Source organism: Pristis pectinata, chromosome 5, assembly GCF_009764475.1.
Source record: "Pristis pectinata isolate sPriPec2 chromosome 5, sPriPec2.1.pri, whole genome shotgun sequence".
Classification (NCBI taxonomy): Eukaryota; Metazoa; Chordata; class Chondrichthyes; order Rhinopristiformes; family Pristidae; genus Pristis; species Pristis pectinata.
In genome coordinates this window covers 67,364,700-67,387,554 of record NC_067409.1, presented here as the reverse complement: position 1 = coordinate 67,387,554, position 22,855 = coordinate 67,364,700, and the positions used below count along the sequence as shown (strand labels likewise).

Sequence of the window (22,855 nt, the reverse complement as noted above, 5' to 3'; positions counted from 1 at the left end):
GACATTTCTGATACTGCCTCCTGTATTTCACAGCTTTTACACGTTCCTTTGTTTTCTCTGTGTGTTTGTTTCTCCTTTGCCGCTCTCATCATCATATGGAGACAACATCACCAACAGCTCATCAGCATGCCAACCCTGACCTCACCTTAAAGATATTCCATTCCACAACCCCACCCTCTCTACAATTTAAGCTAGTTTTTTCCTCCCCCTCCCCCATCCCAGTTCTGACAAATGGACCTGAACCTGAATCATTCACTGCTTCTCTTCCCACAGTTGCTGCCTGACCTTTATGCCAGGTGTTTTTAGTTGCTAAGGTTTAAAATCAACATCACCCAATTCAAATTTTGTAAAGCTACATTCATCAAAATCAATGGGACTTCAAGAGGCCCGATGAAAAATAGCCATGATGTGGGATTTCTTTTTTGAATAACTGACATTTAATCATTTCACAATAAAATCTCCAACAGTGCAATATAAAATAGCAGTATTCATATTGAGGTCAAAGAAAGACTTAGTTACTTTATTACCAAAATAATAGTAACAGTTAAAAAAAAATCAGACGAGGACATGTTTTTATAGAAATTCAACCATCCCTGGAACATCGTTAATTACTGTAACAATGTGTCCTTCATGCCCGAGTCCCCCTGGGCGCCACTCAGAGATTACAACTTAATATTAATTACTTTGATTCAAGTTGCATGAAATGAACTCGATAGTTTTCCTGGTACAACATTGTTACTGCACCTTGTCCAGGGGCCAGTTTGGCAATCAAGAACAGCAAGTCATCATGGTTGCAACTATTATAACTGATCTGAAATCATTTATTATCTTATTTTGATTGTCTGCTGCCCTACAAATTTCATTACATTCAGTTAAAGAACTTGCCACAGTGGGACCAGAGTTTCCAACTTCTAACTTACTAGTCCAACACCACGACATCATCTTCCACATCTCAAAAACTGGATACAGGTCCTCCCCAGGTTACGGGAGGGTTCAATTCCTGTGAATTTTGTTACCTGAACAGTTCGCAAATAGGAAATGCAGCAGTGAATCGAGTTCTCACACGGCAGAAGATGCCTGCAGCCTCTCAGCAGCCAGCAAATCCATTCTGCTGGTCTCCCAAATGCTTGTTTGTGTGTACAGGCCATACATAAGTCGGGCGTTTGTAAGCTGGGGAGGACCTGATGTTTCAAAACAGGGGTCCTGTACTCAGTTGCTGAAACATTTGCTTTTGGCACAATGCAAGACACCTTGCATAGTCGTCTGGAACAAGCTTCACAAGTGCAAATAAAGAAATCCTAGTGTAGGTGTATATTCCCTCAGAAATTATTCCTGAATGTAATGCAGGTCCTCCTCAGGTTACAAATGCTTGACTTATGTATAGCCCGTATATACAGACAACTGTTTGAGAGACCGGCGGTACGGATTTGTCAGCTGCTGCTGGGCTGCAGGCACCTTCTGCTGTGTGGGAACTTCTGTTTACGGTTGCATTTTCAATTTGTGAACTGCTTGGGGTACAACCAGTTCACAGGAACAGAGCCCTGTTGTAACCTGGGGAGAACCTATAATGGCATTGTACAGAGGTCCTGAAAAAGGGCCCGATAGAAAGAAAAGCTGTATTAAAGTTGTCACTGAGTTAAATAAAAGGTCAAGGATTATTAAACAAAATAACAACAAAATAAAAATGGAAATTATTGAAAACATTATTTTTTTAAATATTCATTTTTCAGGATGTGTTTCAGGCATCACCAACAAGGCCAACATTTACTGCCCAACTCTACTTACCCCTTGATAAGGCAATGTCAACTGAGTATAGAAGTTGGGATATTATGGATTTGGATATTGTGTTCAGTTTTGGTCACTCTGCTATAGGGAAGATGCCATTAAGCTGAAAGAGTGTAGAGATCTATGAAGATTTTGCTGGGACTTGAGAGACTGAGTTATGAAGTGAAGTTAACCAGGTTGGAACTTAACTCATCGGAGTGTAGGAGAACAAAGGGTGATCTTATAGAGGGGGATAAAATCATGAGGGGCCTAGATAGGGTGAATGTGCAGTCTTTTTCCCAGGGTTGGAGAATCAAGAACTAGAGGTCAAAGGTTTAAGTTGAGAGGAGAGAGATTTAATAGGAAACTGAGGGGCAAATTTTTCACCCAGAGAGTGGTTAATGTATGGAATGAGCTGCCAGAGGAAGTGGTTGAGGCAGGTACATTAACAACATTTAAAAAGGTACTTGGACACGTACATGGATAGGAAATGGTTAGAAGGATACAGGCCAAATGCATGCATATGAGACTAGCTGAGATGGGAATCTTGGTCAGCATGGACCAGTTGGGCCAAAGGGCCTGTTTCCCTGCTGTACAACTCTATGACTGGTTTATGGGTGTAATTTTAAATATATACATTAAAAAAATCAAAATATAGGTGGATCCAGAGTCACACAAAGACCAGATGAGGCAAGCATGACATGTTTCCTCCCGAGGTACATTAGTGAACAAGATGGATTTTTTTTAAAGAAACAATTTATAGCTTGTGTGATTATAATTAAAACTAATGGTTGCAAATTCCAGACTAACAACCTAATTTGAAGTCCACAGCTGCCAGAGTGGAATTTAAACCTGGGCTCTCTGAATCACTAGCCTAGGTATCTCAATTATTATTTGGGTAACAACCACTGTGCTACAAATATGCCTTCAAAGAAAAATACAGTTTAAAATAAAAAATACCTTCCCCTTTGTCTCTTAATCAGCAGACCTAGAACGACTGCCAGAAGCATGCAGACGAGGCAGACTGATTTGACACCAGAGCTGCTATCCCAGCAGCAGTATTTATAAAGGAATCATCAGCTACCCAAATCCTTAGTTTCTGGCTGGAAGTCATCTATTGCTGTGATTCCACACGTATTTGCAAATTCATAGTTCTTTAAATTTACGAAAGTTGATAGGGAGTGGTAATAACAACTTCCTTCTGTCTTTTTGCTAATTTCACCGCTCCTCCTCAAGACTGTTATTCTCAGACTTGAATAGATTAGGAAGCTTTATTCACCCACAGTGTTCACGCAGTAATTCTCCTAGTGAACTACAGTGTGGAATGTCTTGCACAACGTCTGTGCTTCAATAAAGGATATCCTCAATGAAATGTGCCACCTGTTGTAGTCACAACTAAAATTCTAAAATAATTACATGGACTGAACTATCACCAGCTTTAGGATTTTTTCTTCTTTTGGGCTTGGGCATTTTTCCAGTTCTTAATAAATCAAAGTATTGAGTATAGGAGTTGGAATGTTTTGGTGAGGTTGTATAAGTCATTGTTGAGACCAAATTTAGAATATTGTGTGCAGTTCTGGTCGCCGAACTACAGGAAGGATGTCAGTAAGATTGAAAGAGTGCAGAGGAGATTTACAAAAATGTTGCCGGGTCTTCAGGAGTTGAGTTACAGGGAAAGGCTGAGCATGTTAGGACTTTATTCCTTGGAGTGTAGAAGAATGAGGGGAGATATGATAGAGGTTTACAAAATGATGAGGGGCATAGACAGAGTTAATGCAAGTAGGTTCTTTCCACCTAGATTAGGAGAGATAAGTACGAGAGGACATGGCTTTAGGGTGAAAGGGGAAAGGTTTAGGGGGAACATTAGAGGGAACTTCTTCACTCAAAAAGAGTGGTGGGAGTGTGGAATGGGCTGCCACCTGATGTGGTAAACGCAGGTTCGCTCTTAACTTTTAAGAGTAAATTGGATAGATACATGGACAAGAGAGGTCTGGAGGGGTATGGGCTGGGGGCAGGTAAATGGGACTAGCAGAATAATGTTTCGGCACAGACTAGAAGGGCCGAATGGCCTGTTTTCTGTGCTGTAGTTTTCTATGGTTCTATATTTGAATAACAGCTCCTTAAGGCTGATTAGGAAGAGCCACTGATGAAATCAAGAGTTTACAAATATAGCTGCTGTCTTTCCCCAGATTGGAAAATATAATGGCCAGTTGGAGAAAAGGGAAAGCAGGCTTGAACCCCAAGCAATAGGTCTTTATCTTGCCAGCACCGTTTACTTATAAAAGCCTCTTATTCACTTAAAGATTTTAAGAAGTCCAGCATTGTACTTTGCTTACCTGTATGAGTCCTTCTATGCCTCTGCAATTCATCGCTCCGTGTAAAACGCTTGCCACAGAAGAGCCAATTGCACACAAATGGTCTTTCACCAGTGTGCCAGCGAAGGTGTGCCCGTAAATGGGATGTTTTACCATAAACCTTTCCACAGCCTTCCATATGGCAAATGTGCTGTTTCTTCTTCCCTGGCTCAGTAGAGGCCCTTTTCAAAACAGAAGGTACAGAATGAAGATCCCAAAGAGAAACAAAATCAGCCAGAACTTTCTGTAAACTAATTACTCTGTAAAAATAATATAATGCTCGAGTACAATTAGCATATTTTCCACCTAATCATTTCACCCTTGCTCAATAAGCTGCTGAAACATTAAATGATAATTTTAGTGCTTTTTAAAACCTTAAGATTCTCTATTGGCCATAAAACTGTTAGGACACTTCAGCAGATTCCTGGTACAAACTCAGCTGCTTGTTTGGCAGGGACTTGGATACACTGGAACGATAACCTTAAGTTTGATTTTCACAGATGGCATCTACCCTCCTTATTAGCTGTAATAAAGAGTAGATCAAATAAATACTGAAGGGAGAATTAGAGGTAAAAAGGGTGAATTTATAAACAATGAGCATGTTTCACAAGATATTTGACATAACTTCAGTTTTTTTTCACCCATTTCTCGAAAATTAGGCCCTTCCACGATTGTACTATTCTCAGCTGAGAAGTGACAGAAATTAATAACTTTGAAAGATTCTAACAGTTTCTCCTTCAAATGCTTCCTCACGTATTGCTTGCAATTTTGGCTTTAATCTGGACCAATGCCAGATTAACCTACTTCAAGACTCAGTTCATCCAGGTATCAAGGAATACCAACATTTAACTTCCATTTCACCTGGCAAAGTCTGCCCCCTTGAGGAATCAGTGGACTAGTAGAACAGGGTAAGAATGCGAACCATGTCTCTTAGCTTAGCCTGTCAACACAAAACTGCTTAGTATATTGCTCAATGCACAGGTAACAAATAGAAATAGGCCATAGCAAAGTGAAAAGAAATACTTAGAGAGCAACCATCATATTTAGCAAGATATTGTACTTCAGTGGAATAGGTACTTTATTTTTTTTACTTCAAAACAAGGGCAAGTAGTTAAACCCGAATCTCTGTTGTTAGAAATGCAAGTAGTTATTAGGAACCCATTTAAAAGCCATGTACCCTTTCCCCAGCGAAAGCATGAATACTAATGCTGCAAATGAGAGTTTTCAGTAAAATTTAGTGTTTGAAAATACTGCATCTGTGATAAATATACAAAAGTTTATTATGGGCACTTTGGGACTTCTGAGTCTCCTTGACCCAGGGCTATAGTTATAAAAAGATAAAGCCAATCAGGCCTAATTAGCATTTTAGCAGAAAAATTAGAAGAATGAGATGGTGGATTTAACTTTCAAACAATCGGAGCTAGGAATTTTCATTACCTTGGAACTAGCATTCTCTTAAGTCCCTTTTATTATTTATCTTTGACAACTATATCCTGTGGCCAGAAAAAAAGCAAATTATTCTTGTTCTTAATGAGTCCCACCGACTGAACTGAAGTCAGCACCGTCTGTGGATGATCTACACACTGCTGATCTCACATTATCAAAGATAGGCTTAGCTTGCAGTCTTAGGATACATTATGACTCCTTCTTAGACAGACCCTCTGCATCAAGGATGACTTGGTTCCTATGTGGCTGAAGACTCTGTTACAGCATTCTCAGACCTACTGCAGGTGCAAGATGTTGCCTGACCTGCTAAGTGTTCCCATTTTTTTCTGTTTATAATTCCCCATAATTTCTCTTGGTTGACAGAGTTGAAGGCTTTTTAGAAGGTTGATAAAAAAGTGATTGGTGCTGCTCTCTATTTCTTGGATGCAGTGCAACAAAGATAATGTATGCCTTACCTCTTGATGGATACCATGACACTGGGTTGAACTCTTCAGCCACCAATAGGTGGTTGAGGATAATCTTTGTAATGACTTTCCTTATGGCAGATAATGGGGAAAAACAATTGTTATTACCACAATCAAACTTGCCGCTTTCCTTGATGCTCACGATTTTGTCACCTGAAGTCTACTGCCATATTCTCTTCCTACAAATGAAGAGGCCATGTACCCACGCATGAAGAACTCCTCCACCATGCCTCAGTACTTCAGCAGAAATTTTGTTTGCTTCAGACAAGGTTCGTTTTCTGTTGTTCAGTGTCCTTTGCTGGGCTGGGTACTTGTGTCTAGCACAAGAATCTTGACTGAAGGGATCTCTGAAGTGTTCCTTCTAGCCAGCAATGCTTGACTCTTTGTTCCTGGCTGTCAGTGGAATGGGCCCTTGGGGGTTTGGGCTAATAAGGATCTTGTGGCACTGGAGAATCCGCATACATCATTGGTACCCGTGAGTTTGTGGACCTTCATTCTTTTCACCCATTAACTTTTCCTTGAGCTGTTGGTTGGTTGTTGGACCTTGGCTTTCAGGTATTTGTATTTTTTCCTCTTGAAACATTCCCATCCAAGAATGCCTCACATTTATGATTTGTCAGTTCTTGAGATTTCCAGGGCACAGGCACCTAATTTATCCTGCTGCTTTCGGATTAAAATCAGAACATTGATCAAAACTTTGTATCCAAGAAGGGTTCTTGAAACAGTATGTGGAGAGTCCCACTAGAGGAGAGAACCTACTGGACCTAGTTTTGGGAAATGAGGCCAGGTGAAAGACTTGATAGTGGGTGAACGTTTTGGGAACAGTGACCACAGCTCATTATGTTTTAAGATAGTTACGAGTTAGGATAAAATTGGACCTTGCAGGAAGGTACTAAATTGGGGGAGGGCAAATTACGACAGGATAAGACAGGAGTTAAGGGGCATTGATTGGGAGCAGCTGCTGTCGGACAAGTCCACATCTGACATGTGAGAGTTGTTTAAAGACAAGCTGATGAGAGTTCAGGATCAGCGTGTTCCAGTAAGGAGCAAGGATAAGGATGGTAAGGTAAGGGAACCTTGGATGACCAGAGGTGTCCTAAATTTAGTCATGAAGGAAAAGGAAGCATACATAAGGTTTAGAATGCTAAAATCAAATTGTGCCCTTGTGGAATACAACGACAGCAGGGAAGTGCTCAAGTTAGCAATTAGGAAAGCCAAAGGAGGCAATGAAATGTCCTCGACGAGCAAGATCAAACATAATCCCAAGATATTTTATACTTACATTAAGAGATAAGAGGTTATCTAAGGAGAGGGTAGGTCCACTCAAGGATAAATGAGGGAAGTTGTGCGTGGAGTTAGAACAAGTGGCTGAGGTACTAAATAAGTACTTTGCATCGGTATTTACAGAGAAGAAATTGGAGGATAGTAAAAACAGAGTGGGGCATGCTAATGTGCTGGGACATTTTAAGATTAAGGAGGAGGGAGTGCTGGGTCTTCTGAAAAGCACTAAGGTGGATAAGGCCTGATGGCATATATCCCAGAATATTGAAAGAAGCAAGTGAGGAGATTGCTGGGGCTTTGACAAGGATCTTTGCATCCTCACGAGCAACAGGCTAGGTCCCAGAGGATTGGAGTGTGGCAAATGTTGTGCCTTTGTTCAAAAAGGAAATAAGGATAAACCAGGTAATTATAGGCCAGTGAGCCTCACGTCTGTGGTAGGAAAGTTATTGGAGAGGAGACTGAAGGATAGGATTTATGCATATTTGGAAAGGCATGGTCTGCTTAGGGACAGTCAGCATGGCTTTGTGCGGGACAGGTTATGCCTTACAGACTTTGATCGAGTTATTTGAGGAGGTAACAAAGGAGCTTGATGAGGTTAAGGCAGTGGATGTTATCTACCTGGCCTTCAGCAAGGCATTTGACAAGGTCCCTCATGGTCGGTTGATTCAGAAGATAAAGATGCATGGAAACCAGGGTGAATTGCAAGTTTGGAATCGGAACTGGCTTGCCCATAGAGTAGGAGTGGAAGGCTGTTATTCTGGCTGGAGGTCCGTGACCAGTGGTGATATCTATGATTTGGATTAAAATGTAGATGGGTGGATTAGCAAGTTTGCAGATGACAGAAAGATTGGTGGAGTCATGGATAGTGTAAAGGACTATCAAAGAATATAGTGGGATATATATCAGTTACAGATATGGGCAGAGAATTGGCAGATGGAGTTTAATCTGGGCAAGTGTGAGGTGTTGCACTTTGGGAGGTCAAGTGAAAGGAGAAAGTATACAATTGATGGCTGGTCCCTTAATAGCTTTGAGGTACAGAGGGATCTTGGGTCCAGGTCCATAGTTCACTGAAAGTGGCTATGCAAGTGGATAAGGTAGTAAAGAACGCATATGGAATGCTTGCCTTCATTGGTAGGGGTGTTGAGTATAAGAGTAAGTCATGCTGCAGCTATACAAAATTTTAGTCAGACTACACTTGTGTGTGCAGTTCTGGTCGCCCCATTACAGGAAAGATTGTGGAGAGGGTGCAGAAGAGGTTTACCAGGATGCTGCCTGGATTAGAGGGCATGAGCTGTAAGGAAAGGTTGGACAAACTTGGGTTGCTCTCCCTAGAGCGTCAGAGGCCAAGGGGAGACCTGATCAAAGTTTTTTAAATTATGGGAGGCATAAATAGGGTAGACAGTCAGAATCTGTTCCCCAAGGTAGAAATGTCAGACACCAGAGGGCATGTTAGAGCAGGGAAATTTAAAAGGTGACACAAGGGGCAAGGTTTTTTTTTAAAGCACAGACTGGTAAGTGCCTGAAATGGGTTACCAGGTTAGTAGTGGAATCAGGCAGTTTGGTGTCATTCAATAGGCTTTTAGATAGACACATGAATATGAAAGGAATGGAGTGATATGGATGATAAACAGGAGGAGAAATTTCCGAAACATCGATTGGCATCTCCAGACAGTGAGGGGTTTAGATGGGGTGGAGTTTGTTAAGTGTGTTCAGGAAAGATTCTTGACACAATATGTAGATGAGCCTACAAGAGGAGAGGCTGTGCTTGATTTGGTATTGGGAAATGAACCTGGTCAGGTGTCAGATCTCTCAGTGGGAGAGCATTTTGGAGATAGAATTATAATCACTATCTCCTTTACAACAGCATTGGAGAGAGATAGGAACAGACAGACTAGAAAGGTGTTTACTTGGAGTAAAGGGAATTATGAGGCTCTCAGGCAGGAAATTGGAAGCTTAAATTGGGAACAGATGTTCTCAGGGAAAAGTACAGAAGAAATGTGGCAAATATTCAGGGGATATTTGTGTGGAGTTCTGCATAGGTATGTTCCAATGAGACAGGGGAGTCACGAGAGGATACAGGAACCATGGTGTACAAAGGCTGTAATAAATCTAGTCAAAAGGAAAAGAAAAGCTTACAAAAGGTACAGAGAGCTAATGTTAGAGATCTGGAAGAATAACAGGAAGGAGCTTAAGAAGGAAATTAGGAGAGCCAGAAGGGGACATGAGAAGGCCTTGGCAGGCAGGATTAAGGAAAACCCCAAGGCATTCTACAGGTATGTGAAGAGCAAGAGGATAAGATGCGAAGGAATAGGGCCTATCAAGTGCAGCAGTGGGAAGGTGTGTATGGATCCGGAAGAAATAGCGGAGGTACTTAATGAATACTTTACATCAGTATTCACCATGGAAAAAGATCTGGGGGATTGTAGTGAGGACTTGCAGCAGGCTGAAAAGCTTGAGCATGTAGATATTAGGAAAGAGGAGGTGCTGAAACTTTTGGAAAGCATCAAGTTGGATAAGTCACTGGGACTGAATGAGATGTACCCCAGGCTGCTGTGAGAGGCAAGGGAGGAGATTGCGGGGCCTCTGATGTTGATCTTTGCATCATCAATGGAGATGGGAGAGGTTCCAGAAGATTGGAGGGTTGTGGATGTTGTTCCCTTATTCAAGAAAGGGAGTAGAGATAGCCCAGGAAATTATAGACCAGTGAGTCTTACCTCAGTGGTTGGTAAGCTGATGGAGAAGATCCTGAGAGGTAGGATTTATGAACATTTGGAGAGGTATAATGATTAGGAATAGTCAACATGACTTTGTCAAGGGCAGGTCCTGTCTTACGAGCCTGATTGAATTTGAGGATGTGACTAAACATATCGATGAAGGGAGAGCAGTAGATATAGTGTATATGAATTTCAGCAAGGCATTTGATAAGGTACCCCATGCAAGGCTTATCGAGAAAGTAAGGAGGCATGGGATCCAAGGGGACATTGCAATGTGGATCCAGAACAGGCTGGCCCACAGAAGGCAAAGAGTGGTTGTTGAAGGGTCGTATTCTGCATGGAGGTCGGTGACCAGTGGTGTACCTCAGGGATCTGTCCTGGGACCCTTACTCTTTGTGATTTTTATAAACAACCTGGATGAGGAAGTGGAGGGATGGGTTAGTAAGTTTGCGGATGACAAAGGTTGGAGGTGTTGTGGATAGTATAGAGGGCTGACAGAGGTTATAGTGGGACATAGATAGGATGCAAAGTTGGGCTGAGAAGTGGCAGATGCAGTTCAACCCAGATAACTGAAGTGGTTCACTTTGGTAGGTCAAATATGATGGCAGAATATAGTAATAATGGTAGGACTCTTGGCAGTGTGGAGGATCAGAGGGATCTTGGGGTCTTGAGTCCATAGGACGCTCAAAGCAGCTACACAGGTTGACTCTGTGGTTAAGAAGGCATACAGTGTATTGTCCTTCATCAATCATGGAATTGAATTTAGGAGCCGAGAGGTATTGTTGCAGCTGGTCAGACCCCACTTGGACTACTGTGCTCAGTTCTGGTCACCTCACTACAGGAAGGATGTGGAAGCCATAGAAAGGGTGCAGAGGGGATTTACAAGGATGCTGCCTGGAATGCGGAGCATGCCTTATGAAAGCAGGTTGAGGGAACTTGTCCTTTTCTCCTTGGAGCGATGGAGGATGAGGGGGGACCTCTTAGAGGTCTACAAGATGAGAGGCATTGATCGGGTAGATAGTCAGAGGCTTGTCACCAGGGCTGAAATGGTGGCCACAAGAGGACATAGGTTTACGGTGCTGGGGAGTAGGTATAGAGGAGATGTCAGGGGTAAGTTTTTTTTTTTACTCAGAGTGGTGAGTGCGTGGAATAGGCTGCTGGCAACGGTGGTGGAAGCGAATGCGATAGGGTCTTTTAAGAGACTTTTGGATAGGTACATGGAGCTGAGAAAAATAGAGGGCTATGGGTAAGCCTAGTAATTTCTAGGATAGGGACATGTTTGGCACAGCTTTGTGGGCTGAAAGGCCTGAATTGTGCTGTAGGTTTTCTATGTTCTAGGACATTTAGTGTAAATCAGCAAAACATTGTGGGCCTGTCCAGTGTTGTACTGTTCTATGTTCTATAAAACAGGAGGCAGTTCTCTTGGATTTTCATCGCTGTAGTGCTTCTATCAATGTCGCAATTTAGGGGCCTGGTTGAGGAGAATGAAATATGGTGGTTAATCAGCCAGCCACTGGCACATTACATGTAACCTCCCTGCAGCCTTTTACCCAGACAGGTGTTGAAGCCTGGATCAAAGGTTTTGCCACAAGGTTCTATTCTGGTCCTTCTGCAGAAACTGGGTATTGATTATGTCATGGCTGATATCCATGCAGTTTGTCATGAGGATTTCACTGAAATAAGCTTTCTCTACTCCTCCTTCGCCAGATATTCTTGCATTTTCCTACTCCGCCACTGAGGTCTTCAAGTATGATCACCATCTCCCATTAGGATTCTGTTCAGAAAGTATTCAGAAGTACTGAAATTCTTCTTTGTCCTCATCCATTGCTTCTGGGATTGGTTAAAGCACTTTAGAAAAACCAGAAGGTCACTGTCATCCCATGGTGGGAGTCAATGAGATGCGAGATGAGCTCATTCTTGTGCACAGAAGTCATCACATGAAGGCAGTCTTCTTCTGGATTTCCTATCCAGATAGAGGCATATCCATTAGCTTGTTCGTTGATCTGGCCACCTCCTCCCCTCTCTCACTCAGTGTAATGTCACTACTGAAGAATCAAAGTTCCCTGGCTATAACAGCAGAATAATGTTCAAGACTGGCCTTGATCTGGCTGCCCAGGAGAAATCGGACATCACTTTGGGTGGAAGATGTCTGTCCACGACTTATTCTAACTTAGGGTGGCCATTGCACACAGCTACCACGTGATCATGGCAGAGAGAAACCTTGGCCCAAGGGTAAAGCAGCCCAAAATGATTGGAGACCAGGCTTTGCTGCATGCACTTGTAGACACATACATGGACAGACACAGCAAGTACACACACAACTGATCTTGCCCTCTTCCTCGGCCCCCTCCCTCAGTCTCCACTCTTCTCCCACTTCTCCCCCCACCTCTGCCAACTGCTCACCCTCTTCTCTGACAAGTGGAGTGAGGCACTTTGCTACTGCCAAGTTGGCTGTATCAAGGATGTCCAAGACTCTATAACACAATGGACATAAACATTCCTTAGATACACTTTACCACTAACTCACAGGGACATAACCAGCACAGTCCGAAGTACTAAAATTGGCCAGTGCATTTCTCCCACAGTCCAGCCAACCCCATTAAAGGCCTTATGTACTTATCATAGTTGCACAGATTTCAATGTAAATGCCCACTTTATTTAAAACACCACGACCTGTGTTCAAAGCTTAATCTCACACACCACCATATCATGAATTGCATTTTTCCCTCAACTAACAAAGACCTCTTTCTTGCAATTGCCCATTACATCAGTCTTACATTTGACAAATTATTTACAGTATGTTATTGGTTTCTGAAGCGTGTAGTCAAATGTCTGCCAACTCTGGAACAGTTCCTATATGTAAATACATGAAATCTTGATGACCAACATCTAAAGCATTTCAGAGTGGTCTAAGTAAGCTACCAGTATTTTTTTTTCAAACACACACACAAAATATCAAGTTCAAGACAGAATGTTCCATTGCCACTAATTAGCTCAATAACAACCACCCCCTCCCCCACCCCCAGTCACTCCAAACAAATTTCAATTGCTTCTTAAATGAATCTGGAGTTTATGCCTCCACTACTCAATCAGTAATTATATTCCATGTGTAAACTACAAGGAGACAGATCCTCAACTTTTACTGGCTTGAACCTACATTCTGAATCCATACTTTATGTATATTGGAACACTGAGCAAGATTCCCTTGATCCTTCTGTCAAATGCTTCAGTTTTTTTTTACTTAGTTCACTGCCTTTTAATGGTGAGTGAACATGTTGAACTTTGCATCAATTAAAACTTTATCAGCTCATCCAAAACACTGCATCCTAATGTCCAGTAAAAAAAAATCCTTCTTGTCTATTGTCACAACCTACATTTATCTCCTGGTCCACCAACCACAGGAGTTTACCCTCTTTATTTTTCCCCATGCCCTTCTAATTGCAATCTCATACATTATAATCTCCCTCCCAAATTCCCCATTTCTTATACATTTTCCCATTGTGCAACCACTGCTGTTTGTACCTAATAATTTCCTCTCTAACTCATTTTCACTTCTCTCTCTGCAAGACCTTCCTCAAATCAAACTTATGTCACCTTATGCAACATTACTTCCTTAACTAACGTGTTCCCTTCCCTTTTTCTCTATGAACTGCTTTTCAAAGGTTACCTTCCTCCACCATTAAGGACTGAAGATACAAATTATTGCATCTCTTTTCCAATTTCATCCTGCATCTATAACTTCAGCATACATATTGTTCATTTTTTCTTCCTTTTATGGTAGTTCAGAGTTACTAAATTAAAACTGCCATTATGCGGTCCACTTACAAGCTCCGTCCAACTCCCTTTGCAGTTCCTCAGTTGAATGTCAGTACCAATGACAAAGACTGCAATTTCTAGAAAAAAAACAGCCACTCACCTTCCTTCACCATCTCTGCAGTTAGGACATGAACAGGCAACTCTTCTCAATCTTTTGCCAGGTTGAACATCTTGCTCACTCGATGACTGGAGCTGTACTTGAGCGAGGTTGTTAGGGCTAACAGTGCCCAATGCAGCACCAGCAAGACTGCCAACGGCTACTGTGACTGGAGTTACAGCTGTGGGCTGTACCTTTAGATGCCATTTTGTATCTCCACCATCCTGGGTCTGCTGTTGACCTGTGGAAATGTATTACATATAAAGCTCTTTTGGCCATTATCTCTATCAAATTAAAATTCTAACTCTTTCATTCTACTTATATTTCAATTAATTGTTTTGTAAGCAAACTTGTCTAATTGAACAACACAAACTGTAAACATTTACGCAAATGTCAGATCTTCCCAAGAACATAAGAACACTGGATCAAGAAAGATTAGGGCTTATTCTGCCAGTGCCTATGAAATTCTACATGCCTGCCTTTCCTCCACATCGTTTGCTACACTTCAGTAAAAAATCTAATGACCCCCATATTGAAAAGTACAACATCCACAGCCTTTTGTCATTTTGATAAGACAGGTCCAGCTTATGGAAATGAAAGCTTTTCAATACTAGATCTTAAAATTCTCTATTAAAGCTTTCAAGCATGTAACCTTTTATCAAATAACAACTGGCCAACATTTGCTGGAGTGCACCCAGTTATCTGGACTAAAGTTGGAATTTTTCCCTTGGCTTTCAGCACAAATACATTGCTCTACAAGTTGAAAGAAATGCATGCTTAGAATGTGGCAATGCAAATGGCGTGGCTGGGACATTAATAAATGATGAACCCACCCCCCCCCCCCCCCCCCCAAATAGTATATTTCTTTTATTAATGGGATGTAAGGATTGGGGAAAAAAAAACAAATGACAGGTTTTAAAATAAAAATTTTCAATATCTATTCCTGCAGAGTAACTTGTTAAGGAAGCTGTCTTTCTAGTTCGAAAGATTATTTGATATTATACAAATACAATTCTCTTTTAAAAAGGTGCAACAGAAATACTAGGCCAAACATTGTGGCAATTTTAATGGGCATTTAATGTGCAACATGGTAAGTGACTCATGGGTCATTTAGGGGCAAGCTGATACTTCTCACGTGGCTAAGACACCAGTAATGTGACAATTCAAAATTCAAATGACAGCTCTTCCTTACCACAAGTTGTTGGATAATTTATACATTAATGAAACTCAAGCACATTAAACATGGCATCATTTTGATGTGAAAATTCTGATCCAATCAAGTTGAATATTATTGTCAAAGAACCTTAGCCTGATAAACATTTACCTTATGGCTGACGATAATAAGACTATTCAGATTCTAACTGTGTGGGCTACAGTGCCATTGCAGCCTCACTGAAGTTTATTTAACTGTTCAATGAAGTGCTGCAAACAATCATGAAAACTAACAAATTTGAACATACAAGACTGCAACCACGAAAAGATTGAATACACAACATCTGTCCTAAACAATCATGATGCAACAAAGCAAACAATAAATCAAGAACTCCATAATACTGGAAGTTAGGCGTAAAAACTGAAAATACTGCAGATGCTCAGCAGCATCCATGGAAAAAAAATGCATGATATCAGGTCAAAGACCCTTCATCAGACCCTTTAAATGAAACACTAACTCGGTTTTTTCTTCCCATAGAAGCCGCTTTGACCTGCTGAGGGCATGCAGCATTTTTAGTTTCTGTTTTAGATTGCGATCACCTGCAAGTTTTTGTTTTATTTTCAGGATACTAGGACTGTTCAACCTTTTTCAGCTCTAGGTAGAAATGATTTTTGAAATTTACAAAAGATTCTGATAAAAGTAAATGAGGAGAAATATACCTAAAAATAAAGGCAGCAGGCCTTTGGAAATGAGCAAAGGAATAGGGCCAATTCAAGAGTTTCAAGACACCTTGGGGTGAATATCTTTTTTTGGATGTTGCCAATATACCTTTTTACCTAGTCACCGAAACCTCCTGTGAAAGGCCAAACTATACCAATTAAGAGAAAATTAGCAAATTCCCTACTTCTGAAGGCAATCAAAATCATGCCCTTGACTACAGGGTATAATATTTTTACATTAAAATGAGAATTGCAATACGAATTTACCAATGTCTGCAAAACTTAGAAATTCTTTAATTTCTGAAGCCATACAAAAATATCAAGGAATGCAATGAAGCCAGCTTAGCACTTAAACCAAATGTAAACTTCCATGTTTCTTGCTTTGGCTTTGTGGATGCAAATTATTCAGATCTGCAACAAGCCACAGAACTGAAATCAGAAACCGTGAGCTTCAGTGAGACAGATTAAAGAAAGAAGAAGAAGAGCGAAGAAAACACCTAATATTTATAAGTGACAACTTAAAAATCCTAGTGATGTTTATGTATGAGGAATATGAATTCAGCCAATTCAAGAGATAGGAGAGAATCGTGTACTGATCAAAGTTACAACTGGTAAAATCTGCATTCCAAAGTGTGGCGCATTCGAGAGCGAAATGCAACATCTTAAAAAGTAAAAATATAGCAAGGTTTCAATTCATTGCAACAACTGAGGTGAGACAAAATAGCATTGTATAATTTTGTAGTCGTGGTACCAGTGGAGTAATTGAGGAGACAGTTTTCAAAAAAAATCTGATATTTTGTAAAAGTCACAAAATCTGTAGGACAACAGGAATAACACTAGTGATTGAATTACATTTCTTCAGGGATTGAATCCCATATCATACAATTGATTAAATACCCACAGGAAAAATTTGTGAGCAATAAGTACTGTCCTGGTCAATACATGTTGAAAATCTAATTTAAGGAGACATGAATGTATGAACATCACCATAATGGGCAAGAGCAACTAATTCTGAATAAGTGAGTCCTTAACTTTTACATCTTCCTTGAAACCTCAACACGTTATTCACTTCCTCATTTTTCTCAAGCAATCTATTTCAACAGATATGATTTATTGTGGCCCTGGTGTACATAAATACCATGCAATATTTAACCAAATAAAAGTACATCACCTCAGTATTCAGAAAAATGTACATAGTACATCACACATCTAAAATTTAAGAAATACACCATAGCGTTAGAATAGTTTAATATACCAAGATGTTATTAAAGCTAAGACATCAGAGAAGAAGTGGTTCTTTAGTCATTGCAAATAACCTCAACAGGCCTGGTTAGATGAATGATTTCCACCATGCAGTACCCAAGATGGTGATTTCATTAATACATTTACCTGTCAAGCGCAAAGACCTCATCTTATGATCATAATGCTCAATTGAGGTATCAGTCTCCATTTTCCTCTTTGACACTATTATTGCCAAAAAGATGTCTTTTGTCACCATTTTTGAACAGAGAGAATTCTGTCGTCTCTGTGACAGACAGGATTCTCTGTGCACAAATGGTGACAACAAATTGCAACATATACTTGCCAATTTGAAAACCACAGCAATGTCTCCATTACTCTACGAAAACCCTTCATTTTCAACAGTTGTCAAACAATAATCATGTGTAGATCATCTACCAATTGTCAAGTGGAAACATCACTTTCCAACATGCATAATAATAGGATTAAGACAAGATGCTATATCCAGCCCACATCTGTGTTTGTTTCTCGGGGGATATATGCAATCACACTTGCCTTTTGCCTCTCTGCAGCTTCCACTGGCCTGCTAGCCTTGCTGCCTTGGCCATTGAGGACCTGCCTTTGGACTGACTGATCTTCTGACAGCTTGTACTATGGCAAGGCCCTTTTCAAGACTTTCTAAATGTTTTCATTTCTGAATGACTGATTGCAGTTGAAATGCACTCAATAATGAAGTTAATAAACAATGTTAAAAGAATCAAAACTATATTAATTACGTAAAGTAAGTATCCTAATATCACCAATTTAAAAAAGAACATTGTGTCGTGACATCAAAGATTCCATTCAAAAGAATGGGGTTGTGTTAGATCTGTCGACGATAGCTGGCATAAAGCCTAGGGGCCAGTCAACTCAGTACATTACTGAGCATCCTGGACTCAGCAACTCCCCCAGGAGTGGAGCAGGAGGTCAGAATCAGGTGCAGGTGTGCAAGTCCACAACGTGTTGACACTGGCATTGCAGCTAGCCACAGGTATTCTACAAAACTGCCAGCTGATCTTCAGCACAATCCAGACCACAATGTTTTGTAATTTATCCATTATCTGTGTCTTCCATTTCTGTGCACTGACCATTATTATCAATTAATTTTCTTCTTTTAAATTTGAACTCTGCCTCATTATCTACAGGACACATCCAGATTATGAGTATCTTCAAGTGATTTTAGAGTAACTAGCAGTAAAATGGACATGGTAAGCTATTTCCTAACAGTAATCTCACATCCATTAATTGTCCTCCTTGCTCTTGCTTTCATATATTTTCTGAATTTCCAGTTTGATTTGCTAGCTACAGCCTCAACCTGCAGACAGATAATTTAACCTATGAAATTGTAACCTCAAATTGTCAAAAACCATCTGTGGAATTCCTCAAAAGCTGCTGTCAAATTTTATCTCAAAACTGTGGGCAAATGTTGTGTTACATACTAGCAACAAAAGAAAACACACCGAGTCATGTATACGTGTTAGAAACTATTTTATTAATAACTACTTATGATAATAAGAAAATAAAGTAAAAATGTTAGAATGTAAAAGTAAAAATGTTAGATATTAAACCTTAACCCCCAAAACTAAACCCGAAGTGTGTGTGTGGCAAATTCCCAAACTCCAAGTCCAGAATAGTTCTCAAAGTTCAGTTCAGCAAGCCATAAGCTGAAACAGGAGCAAAGGCTTTTGCAAAACCACTGTTGACTGAAGAGAAAATGTTAGAGAGCGAATAGAGAGAAATTACGAAATCCAGATGTTCCACGATGGAACCCATACGACACCTCTGTCACTGATGATCTCCACTGCTTTGTTCCTAAGTATCTGCCGCCCCGAAAGGCATTCGAGACGTGGCCGTCCACAGAAATACCTGTTTCCTTCTACAGGTTTAACGACAAAGTGGACTCCACTGCTTCTTATTCCAAAAATCCAAAAGTAGGTTGTAGTGACAGACACAGTTTATGTTTTTCATCCATCAATACAGAGACCAGCAGGCAGTGTCTCTCTCTTATTCTGACTGAACCAAAACATCAGCACGTCGTTATCTCCTGTTGTTGTCATAATGACGCCACACCACACACTCCTGTACTATGTCTTAAAGGGACATCCACAAATAGCAACCTAATCTGTAACAGTTGCTACTACATTCCAGTTACTCTATACAACTAATTCCATGACTACTGTGCCCTAAAATGGTAATTTACAAAATTAATTGCTTCAATATCAACTTGGCTCAGTATTTGTGCCTTGGCATTGGAAGATCTTTCCATCAAATGGGAGAGGAACCAGAAATAGATTCATATCTTTCAATGATCTTGAACACACTACTTTTTAAAAAACACACTGGTATCTAGTTAACATTTATCATTCATCCAACAATCAGAAGGTGGGCAGGATTCAATAATTATGAACTGTCTACTGCTTGACCAGTCTCTATAACTAGTCAAACAGTAGATGTCCCAATTTTGGCACACAAGTGCCCAGATGTTAGTGAGGAGGATTTTGCAAGATCAACTGGGCTGGGCTGCCTTTCATATCCAAATTGTATTTCCAGCTGGACACAAGACTGTCCAGTTTCACGCTTTGGTTTAGTTTTCTGTTAGGATTTGATACACTGAGTGGTTCACTGAGCTATCTAAGAGCGCACTTAAGAGTATACCACATTGTTGCAAGCCTGCAATAACATGCAGGTTAAATCAAATGAGGATAATTTTCCTTCCCTATCTGAACATTAAAGAATTTGATGGGTTTTTAAAAATAACATTCTGACAAGTTTCACGGTCATCATCAGTGGCCCTTGCATTTTATTTCAGATTATTTAACCTTACTGCTGTGATGGGAATCCGGACTCTAAATTCTATAGAAAAACTTAAGAATGCAGTTGAATACTCGATGTATCTGTGGGGTCAAAGCTATATAAATGAATTTGAAATAATTAGAAAAGCTTACAATGCAGGTTTCATTAAATATTGTCTTGTGTGAAGAGATATAAATGAAATAGTGGCAGTTCTTCAACAGAACGTTACACTATGGATTTGACACAAGTCATCTAAAAATATGAACTAAGGCAAGAATGCAGATTAAAATGTTTCTGATGGCCAAATGGTTTGAAAATGAGAAAGTACAGATATAAGACTGCATGCAAGATCAGAGTTCCTGGAGGCTGTAGAAAGTATCTCATGTTATTGCTTGAAGATTGTCAGTAGTGGGGCCAATTTCTGCCGAACATCGCTGCTCAATTGGTGGAGGCTGTAGCACAACCTTTCGTTCAGCAAAATGCTGGCCTCAGGATATCTACACTTCCCCAGTGGATTCCTCATGGAGTCCAGCATAACAGCACAAACTTCTGCTCAGTTCTCAGCTTCTGGGCTGGGAAATGTACATGCTGAATCCATGCCAGGTTAACAAGCACAGTGAGCCAATGGAAACAAATAGGAGAAATCAGCTGCCAATAGGAAGGGACATGGAAGTTGTTACTTAATTATGTCACTTTAAACCTTTTTGATTGTTTTTAAGTGTCTGTTAAAGCAGGTCTCAAGCAATTTTGGATGTTAAAGAAAATAACCCATTATGAATCTTTTGACAGCTGGTGATCCTGGGACTGAGGCCTAACCAGTTATCACTGACAAATGACTTTTGGTCATCAGTGTGCCACGAATGGGAGAAGACCCTTTGCTACCTGGACCATACCAATGAACTGGGAGCTGCCTTGCAGTGGAAGTCTGCACCCTAGACCATACTGGCAGAAACATGTGGTCCCGAGCCTGAGTCACACACAATCTCAAGGCAAAAGGACTGCCCACTGCACTAGTTAGACAGTTAAAGCTCATATTCCCAGGAAGAGGAAAGAAAAGATTGGGGAAACGACAAGATTAGAATACTGCTCCTATTGAAATAAACAACATGTACTATTTGTGCTGAAGAAGTCTCCTGAAGCAGTCATTTCGATGTACTTGTATATAATTCTCTGCAATTAGTCAAAACCGAAGAGGGTTAATCAGATGTCCACTGTTTTGTCTGTTCTATTTTTATATCTTGACCGCCCCATTTAAAGAGTAAGAATCTATAATTTATTAAAAGGGAAAATCTAAGATTCAGAGTTGCCACAAAGATCAATATCTGTCAGCACACACCATTTAAGGAATGTCTCTCTTTGACCCACGGATTAACAAGTCATTAACTACAGTTTCATATTGAACAACTGGAAAAATGACAATCCTTTTGGCAACTTTTGATCAATGCAAGGATCAAAGTGTAGTTTTTACTATCCTATTTGGTTTGCCTCTTTCTCCCAGAAGAGTAAACTATGCAGGGGCTGCTGTCCTGCATTTATCTAGTAAATTAACCCAAAAGGTCATCTAGGTAAATAGAAACACGATTTTATTAACAGACAGGCATCTTCCACAGGTTCTGAGCTGCACACACTTTAAAATTCGATGTTAGTTGTGTTCAGATGTGCTTTGATGAATCACGAGATACTATTTCACATTACCTGCAAGTCTGCATTTGACAGAGCTATTGAAAGTGTGTCCTTTGCAACATGGCATTGAAGTAACAGTATATCCAGCAGTTTTCATTTCCATTAAAATAACACTTTTTTTTGCCAACTCTGATAGATCATAATTTCACAGGAACCAGCATTCAAGTTAGGACAATAATTCAGTACAGCCTGGAAACTCAGGCCAAAACATAGCATTAAACTTGCCCCCGTATGTTGATGTTTTCTTACAAAAATTTTTTGGTACAGCATTAACTCATACTTCCAACAACATGGCATCTCAGTAAAAAATTGTGAGCATCTGGGATGACAGTAAGCAGGACTAGAAACACTTTTTCCAATCAAATTGATTGTTACAGAGAGAAGAATTGTGAAATTAGCTGTGCATTAGCAGAGAATAAGTAAATTAGGAATTAATTAAATTTCAATTCGTATACAGAAAGAAAATGGATCAAAAGGAAAAGAGTACAAAGTAAAACTGTTACATTCAAAGTTCAGACAACGTCCAGCTACAGAACTCTCCTTTTGTAATTGGTTATTTTCAGTGCCAAAAGAATTTGACTAGCAGTAATTAACATTTACAACTTGCACCAAAATGAACAAGACTTCATTTAGTAGCTTAGTTTAATTTGTATTGACCACACAAATGCAGTATCTTAACATACATTATTGAAGTGCAATAAATTATCAGTTGCTGTTATTGCAAAGCTGATTTGTGGAGGCGCATTTTTCATGTTGTAATAAGTACCACTGGACTCCCAGTACTTAGATTCAAAATTACAGTCCTAAGCCTTGCTCAAGTAACCATCCTTCATGAGTGAGTCTGGACAACGAACGTTACCAAACAATTTAACAATGGCAATAAACACCAGGGCACGCTCCAGTTATACACACTTTCCAACAATGCGTGTTGGTTTGCGAGAACCCTTTCCAACCCAGTTATGCTGAAACTAATATTCAGTCAACTATTGCCAAAGTTAGAAACTATCAATTGCATAAAAGGTGAATACACTATATTCAAGGGTGCATTGTCATGAAATTACAGACAAACCCTGCGTTACTGGGGGGCATGGGGGCAAGGTTGTGTTGCTAGTAAACAGGTCTGTATCGTGGTTTTCCATAATGTGAAGTCACATCATCTGTGCAAGCATCAAGAGTTGAAAAAAAAATTTTGTATTTATTTTTTTCCACATTAATTCTGAGCATGTAACTTTTATTTTGCATTTGTGAATTCTGTAAGGGAGAATTTTCATTACCTGAACGGCTGTAACACGG

General features: G+C 40.1%; 1 protein-coding gene across 3 annotated transcripts in view; it reads right to left on the bottom strand.

Moving 5' to 3' along the window:
* Nucleotides 1–22,855, bottom strand: part of sp4 (sp4 transcription factor) — a 73,349-nt gene that overhangs the window by 10,390 nt on the left and 40,104 nt on the right. For all 3 annotated transcript variants that reach the window (XM_052015403.1, XM_052015404.1, XM_052015406.1), the window contains exons 4-5: nt 13,940–14,177; nt 4,101–4,300 (exon numbers count right to left, since the gene is read on the bottom strand). In XM_052015403.1, the coding sequence (XP_051871363.1) occupies nt 4,101–4,300; nt 13,940–14,177 (438 nt within the window). The remainder of the gene's footprint in view (nt 1–4,100; nt 4,301–13,939; nt 14,178–22,855) is intronic.